This window comes from Cherax quadricarinatus, unplaced genomic scaffold (genome assembly GCF_038502225.1).
Source record: "Cherax quadricarinatus isolate ZL_2023a unplaced genomic scaffold, ASM3850222v1 Contig949, whole genome shotgun sequence".
NCBI lineage: Eukaryota > Metazoa > Arthropoda > Malacostraca > Decapoda > Parastacidae > Cherax > Cherax quadricarinatus.
The window spans coordinates 45,253-53,062 of NW_027195975.1; the positions used below are offsets into that span (position 1 = coordinate 45,253).

Sequence of the window (7,810 nt, forward strand, 5' to 3'; positions counted from 1 at the left end):
AGCTGGCCACACTCTCTAGGTTTCCAGCTATTCTGGCTACACCGTCTGAGTGGGCGTTCAAGCTGGCCACACTGTCTGGGTGGACGTCTAAGCTGGCCACCCAGTCTGGGCGGCTGTCTGGGTGGCCGGCTAGGCGGGCCACACTGTCTGGGCGGCTGTCTAAGCCGGCCACACTGTCTTTGTGGCCGTCTAAGCTGGCCACACTGTCTTTGTGGCCGTCTAAGCTGGCCACCCAGTCTGGGTGGTTGTCCACCAGTCTGGGCGGCTGTCTAAGCCGGCCACACTGTCTTTGTGGCAGGCTAGGTTGGCCACACTGTCTGGGCGGCTGTCTAAGCTGGCCAAACTGTCTAGGTGGTTGTCCACCAGTCTGGGCGGTTGTCTGGGTGGCCGGCTAGGCTGGCCACATTGTCTGGGCGGCTGTCTGGGTGGCCGTCTAAGCTGGCCACACTGTCTGGGCGGCCATCTAAGCTGGCCACACTGTCTGGGCGGCCATCTAAGCTGGCCACACTGTCTGGGCGGCCATCTAAGCTGGCCGCACTGTCTGGCCACCCAGTCTGGGCGGCCGGCTAGCTTTAAATCGCACCCACCACCTTCCTATGTGCTCACCTAATTGTGGTTGCAGGGGTCGATTCACAGCTCCTGGCCCTGCCTCTTTACTGCATATGTATGTGTAAACCAAGCTGAGGGAGTACCTTAATAGGACTAGTGCTCTGGTAGGCCTAGATCCAGCTCCTGGACCTGTTCATTGAGCCATATCCCTCTACTAACATCACAACCACAACTACCACTATTCATACACTAACCACATATCTTTCAATATATATATATATATCCTCTCTTAAAATTCTACCCAAAAAAAGGTATATTTAGGCCTACTGAAAAACAAATTAGACAAGACAAAAAGTACAACAATAAATACACAGGAGAAACGACACCAAAATTTTTTTTGTAAACAAAGGTGACGAAGATCGACCAATATTAATTTCCCTGGCGAAATAAACAGCACTTCGCCACTCTGGCGATCAAAACAACAAGCGGTGGCAATAATCTAACTTTTTTATAGACAAAAAAAAAGTAGGTCAGTGCCCTGGAGATGAATTTATGAATGAAGTGATGATGCCAGATGACGTTCCGTGTATCAGGGCTGACCCACCACAACAACCACCCCTTCTACCCATCTACCCGCCCATCTACCCCACCAACTCGACAAATAGGGCGAAAACAGGCGGAGAAGAGTGGTAGATCACCTTGTCTGGCTGGAGAAGAAGGTAGTGAGGGAGAAGACAAAGACAATGCCACCATAGCTGCTTACCTCACCTCTCTGGCCTCCATACACCTCCACACACCTCCACTACACCTCCAGCACCTAGGTCAGCACCTAGGTCAGCTTGCTAGCAGTGGCGAGAGTCTCTGGGCACAAGTTAAGCTGCAAGATCTTAGCTACAACTGATAAGTTTAAGGGTACGCGGGTGACTGTCATCGTGCCTCTGGCAGCCGCAGCCACACTCCATATTGATTTGCTCACAGTTGCCAAGTGTCGCCGGCGCCGCCCTCAGAAAACGCACTATTGCACCATATCTGGCGAATATATTCCTTAGCCAACAACATACACACCGCCAGACTTTAATCCTACATATAAAATAAAAAAATTGTAATCAGGGAGCGCAATGCCAGAGAGCCAACACGAAAAAAAAAAAAATGATTCGTACCCTAAGCCGGCAACACCGGCCGGAAAATCTACGAATTTGATAATATTTCGAGTCTTCCAGGTTAAGTGGTCTTGATCCGAGGAAATGGAGGTGTGGTCCCGTCCCTGGCATCGCCCTGCTGCGGCTCTTGATCCCGGGAGCCGGAGTTATAAGCCTCTAGCATCACTCAGTAGTATCTTCAACCTACAGGCTGCCCCCTTGTACCTATTTCTCGCCTCTCAAGAAAAAATAAGCCCATTTGTACCTATTTCTCGCCTCTCAAAGGAAAAATAAGGCCTATCCTTATTCAGCCTATCGGTGCCCCCCTCTGAAGTATTGTGTATATCTCCTCAGGGCCAGGGTTGTCTGGTGCAGGGCCAGGATTGTCTGGTGCAGGGCCAGGGTTGTCTGGTGCAGGGCCAGGGTTGTCTGGTGCAGGGCCAGGGTTGTCTGGTGCAGGGCCAGGGTTGTCTGGTGCAGGGCCAGGGTTGTCTGGTGCAGGGCCAGGGTTGTCTGGTGCAGGGCCAGGGTTGTCTGGTGCAGGGCCAGGGTTGTCTGGTGCAGGGCCAGGGTTGTCTGGTGCAGGGCCAGGGTTGTCTGGTGCAGGGCCAGGGTTGTCTGGTGCAGGGCCAGGGTTATCTGGTGCAGGGCCAGGGTTGTCTGGTCCAGGGCCAGGGTTGTCTGGTCCAGGGCCAGGGTTGTCTGGTCCAGGGCCAGGGTTATCTGGTCCAGGGCCAGGGTTGTCTGGTCCAGAGCCAGGGTTGTCTGGTGCAGGGCCAGGGTTGTCTGGTGCAGGGCCAGGGTTATCTGGTGCAGGGCCAGGGTTGTCTGGTCCAGGGTTGTCTGGTCCAGGGCCAGGGTTGTCTGGTCCAGGGCCAGGGTTGTCTGGTCCAGGGCCAGGGTTGTCTGGTGCAGGGCCAGGGTTGTCTGGTGCAGGGCCAGGGTTGTCTGGTGCAGGGCCAGGGTTGTCTGGTCCAGAGCCAGGGTTGTCTGGTGCAGGGCCAGGGTTGTCTGGTGCAGGGCCAGGGTTATCTGGTGCAGGGCCAGGGTTGTCTGGTCCAGGGTTGTCTGGTCCAGGGCCAGGGTTGTCTGGTCCAGGGCCAGGGTTGTCTGGTCCAGGGCCAGGGTTATCTGGTCCAGGGCCAGGGTTGTCTGGTCCAGGTCCAGGGTTGTCTGGTGCAGGGCCAGGGTTGTCTGGTGCAGGGCCAGGGTTGTCTGGTCCAGGGCCAGGGTTGTCTGGTCCAGAGCCAGGGTTGTCTGGTCCAGAGCCAGGGTTGTCTGGTCCAGGGCCAGGATTGTCTGGTCCAGGGCCAGGATTGTCTGGTCCAGGGCCAGGATTGTCTGGTCCAGGGCCAGGATTGTCTGGTCCAGGGCCAGGGTTTTCTGGTTCAGGGCCAGGGTTGTCTGGTCCAGGGCCAGGGTTGTCTGGTCCAGAGCCAGGGTTGTCTTGTCCAGGGCCAGGGTTGTCTGGTCCAGGGCCAGGTTTGTCTGGTCTAGGGCCAGGGTTGTCTGGTTCAGGGCCAGGGTTGTCTGGTTCAGGGCCAGGGTTGTCTGGTCCAGAGCCAGGGTTGTCTGGTCCAGGGCCAGGGTTGTCTGGTCCAGGGCCAGGGTTGTCTGGTCCAGGGCCAGGGTTGTCTGGTCCAGGGTTGTCTGGTCCAGGGTTGTCTGGTCCAGGGCCAGGGTTGTCTGGTCCAGGGCCAGACTTGTCTACTGGCTGTCTGGTCAACCAGGCTGTTACTGCTGGCATTTGGCACGGCTACACACTCCAGTAGTTGTCATGGTAGTGTGCAGCTCCTGGTCCTCAGGTATCCCACAGGTATTTATCACCAGGTATCTCTGTCGGCAGTAAATGATCTTTGTATTGACCAGTGGTGTAGACAGTGTCACCCGTGGTGTAGACAGTGTCACCAGTGGTGTAGACAGTGTCACCCGTGGTGTAGACAGTGTCACCAGTGGTGTAGACAGTGTCACCCGTGGTGTAGACAGTGTCACCAGTGGTGTAGACAGTGTCACCCGTGGTGTAGACAGTGTCACCAGTGGTGTAGACAGTGTCACCAGTGGTGTAGACAGTGTCACCAGTGGTGTAGACAGTGTCACCAGTGGTGTAGACAGTGTCACCCGTGGTGTAGACAGTGTCACCAGTGGTGTAGACAGTGTCACCCGTGGTGTAGACAGTGTCACCAGTGGTGTAGACAGTGTCACCAGTGGTGTAGACAGTGTCACCAGTGTGTACACAGCGTTACCAGTGGTGTAGACAGTGTCACCAGTGGTGAAGACAGTGTCACCAGTATGTACACAGTGTCACCAGTGTGTAGACAGTGTCACTAGAGGTGTAGACAGTGTCACCAGTGTGTAGACAGTGTCACCAGTGTGTAGACAGTGTCACTAGAGGTGTAGACAGTGTCACCAGTGTGTAGACAGTGTCACCAGTGTGTAGACAGTGTCACCAGTGTGTAGACAGTGTCACCAGAGGTGTAGACAGTGTCACCAGTGGTGTAGACAGTGTCAGCAGTGTTACAGAGTGTCACCAGAGGTGTCTAGGCTCCGCCTACAATTGGTCCAGCCTCCCGTGACCTCACATCCGCTCTCCACCACTCAGAACACGAGGTCAGGTCGCGTTCGATGATTGGCGTAGCCTTTTGCCAATCAGATCGTGAGGCCAGGTCAATATCCATGACTGGCACGTCCTCCACCAATCAGAATATTTTGCGCACGCGCACGCGCGCACACACGCGTGCAAACACAGACACAGACAGACAAAACACACATACACACACACACACACACACACACACACACACACACACACACACACACACACACACACACACACACACACATAAGACTGGGGAAGGGCAAAGAAGACCGCAGACGGAGTATAGGCTAGGTGGCCAAAGACTGCAAACCTCACTCAAGGAGAAAGATCTTGGGGTGAGCATAACACCGAACACGTCTCCGGAAGTACACATCAACCAGATAACTGCTGCAGCATATGGGCGCCTAGCAAACCTCAGAACAGCATTCCGATACCTTAGTAAGGAATCGTTCAAGACACTGCACATCGTGTACGTCAGGCCCATACTGGAGTATGCAGCACCAGTCTGGAACCTACACCTGGTCAAGCACGTCAAGAAATTAGAGAAAGTGCAAAGGTTTGCAACAAGACTAGTCCCAGAGATAAGGGAAATGTCCTACGAAGAAAAGTTAAGGGAAATCGGCCTGACAACACTGGAGGACAGGAGGGTCAGGAGAGACATGATTACGACATACAGAATACTACGTGGAATAGATAAGGTGGACAGAGACAGGATGTTCCAGAGATGGGACGCAGAAACAAGGGTCACAATTGGAAGCTGAAGACTCAGACGAGTCAAAGGGATGTTAGGAAGTATTTCGTCAGTCACAGAGTTGTCAGGAAGTGAAATAATCTGGAGAGTGATGTAGGGGAGGCAGGATCCATACATAGCTTGAAGACAAGGTATGATAAAGCTCAAGGAGCAGGGAGAGAGAGTACCCGGTAGCGATCAGTGAAGAGGCAAGGCCAGGAGCTGAGTCTCGACCCCTGCAACCATAATTAGGTGAGGTAGGTGAGAACACACACACACACACACACACACACACACACACACAGCAGAGACACTGTGTGTGCCACTAACAACAATCTTCAACACATCCATTGAAACTGGGCAACTACCTGAGGTATGGAAGACGGCAAATGTAGTCCCCATTTTTAAGGAAGGAGACAGAAAACAGGCACTAAACTATAGACCTGTGTCACTGGGGTGTATAGTATGCAAAGTTATGGAGAACATTATCAGGAGGAGAGTGGTGGAACACCTAGAAAGGAACAAGCTTATGAACGACAACCAGCACAGTTTCAGAGAAGGGAAATCCTGTGTCACAAACCTACTGGAGTTTTACGACAAGGTGACAGAAGTAAGACAGGAGAGAGAGGGGTGGGTGGATTGCATTTTCTGGGACTACAAGAAGACTTTTGACACAGTTCCACACAAGAAATTAGTGAAAAAGCTAGAAGAACAGTCAGGTGTAACATGGAAGGTATTGCAATGGATCAGAGAATACCTGACAGGGAGGCAACAACGAGTGATGGTACGTGACGAGGTGTCAGAGTGGGCGCCTGTGACCAGCGGGGCTCCAGAAGGGTCAGTTGTGGGGCAAGAGTATATCTGGAGAGGATTTCGGGGTCAGTGCCCCCGCGGACCGGTCTGAGACCGGTGCTGTTTCTGGTATATGTGAACGACATGACGGAAGGAATAGACTCAGAAGTGTCCCTGTTTGCAGATGATGTGAAGTTGATGAAAAGAATTCAACTGGACGAGGACCAGGCAGAACTACAAAGAGATCTGGACAGGCTGCAAGCCTGGTCCAGCACCTGGCTCCTGGAGTTCAACCCCACCAAGTGCAAAGTCATGAAGATTGGGGAAGGGTAAAGAAGACCGCAGACGGAATACAGTCTAGGGGGTCAGAGACTACAAACCTCACTCAAGGAAAAAGATCTTGGGGTGAGTATAACACCGAGCACATCTCCTGAAGCACACAACAACCAAATAACTGCTGCAGCATATGGGCGCCTAGCAAACCTCAGAACAGCATTCCGACATCTTAATAAGGAATCGTTCAGGACCTTGTACACCGTGTACGTTAGGCCCATATTGGAGTATGCGGCACCAGTTTGGAACCCACACCTAGCCAAGCATGTAAAGAAACTAGAGAAAGTGCAAAGGTTTGCAACAAGACTAGTCCCAGAGCTAAGAGGTATGTCCTACGAGGAGAGGTTAAGGGAAATCAACCTGACGACACTGGAGGACAGGAGAGATAGGGGGGACATGATAACGACATACAAAATACTGAGAGGAATTGACAAGGTGGACAAAGACAGGATGTTCCAGAGATTGGACACAGTAACAAGGGGACACAGTTGGAAGTTGAAGACACAGATGAATCACAGGGATGTTAGGAAGTATTTCTTCAGCCACAGAGTAGTCAGTAAGTGGAATAGTTTGGGAAGCGATGTAGTGGAGGCAGGATCCATCCATACATAGCTTTAAGCAGAGGTATGATCAAGCTCACGGTTCAGGGAGAGTGACCTAGTAGCGACCAGTGAAGAGGCGGGGCCAGGAGCTCGGACTCGACCCCCGCAACCTCAACTAGGTGAGTACAACTAGGTGAGTACACACACACACACACACACACACACACACACACACACACGCACACAGGCCAGGAGCTGAGTCTCGACCCCTACAACCACAATTAGGCGAGTACATACACACTCGACCGAAGCCAAGGCTGAATTCCGAACACAAGTCATCTCCGTATCACAACTGTTCCTTTGTTTTCATAAATCTTCGCTCCTTCATGCCATTATCTCTGTGTCTTGAACGAATAAATATGATTCATGTTGCCAGAAACGGTAAGAAAGTTGAATAACAATAATTTTTAATTATTATTTCCATGGAGAAGTGATAGACCCGTAGGGCCCATACAGCACCTGGAGAATGAGAAGCTGTCAGGTTTGATCCAAGGAAGGGGAGAAAGTAACAACAATTCCCTAAATCAGTGTCATTACGGTTCTTAAAATTCTCAATCTGGAAAGATTACGTCCTATTAACTATATTAACCCACATAACACACTCCTATGTTAACTAATGTTAATATTAGTACAATGTGTATGTGCGTGAATACCTGTGCGTGTGTTGAGCTACAGCTCCTGGACTTAATTTCAGTAGTAACTGAAGTACGATCAGTTGAAGAGACTGGTGTATGTTTACATGTGCCCCTCTGCCAAACGTACAACTAATTTTTACATATTTTTTTCTGTTGCAAATTTCTTTGATTTGCGGTAATTTTTTTTTTTTTTTGACTTTCGGTGCGATTGTGATGGGTGTCAAGGGTTTATCAACCAGGCTGTTCGTGCTGGCAGGAAGCTGGGTCAGGATCTGCTTCGACCCTTGTAACCACGTGTAGGTGAGTACAACCTGGGCTGCTGGTGGCAGGTTGGAGGAGTCTGCTGGTGGCAGGTTGGAGGAGTCTGCTGGTGGCAGGTTGGAGGAGTCTGCTGGTGGCAGGTTGGAGGAGTCTGCTGGTGGCAGGTTGGAGGA

At 51.8% G+C, this 7,810-nt stretch overlaps 1 protein-coding gene across 1 annotated transcript; it reads right to left on the reverse strand.

Annotated features, from left to right (window-relative positions):
* Positions 1 to 1,995: 1,995 nt before the first annotated feature.
* LOC138851546 (collagen alpha-1(III) chain-like) lies at positions 1,996 to 7,423 on the reverse strand. The gene has a single exon (XM_070080780.1). The coding sequence runs from the start codon at positions 3,433 to 3,435 to the stop codon at positions 1,996 to 1,998; it is 1,440 nt and encodes a 479-aa protein (XP_069936881.1). The 5' UTR covers positions 3,436 to 7,423.
* Positions 7,424 to 7,810: the final 387 nt, after the last annotated feature.

Bases quoted from the DNA above. Each gene is read 5' to 3' on its own strand.
- LOC138851546 (XM_070080780.1), bottom strand. From the start codon at position 3,435: ATGCCAGCAGTAACAGCCTGGTTGACCAGACAGCCAGTAGACAAGTCT.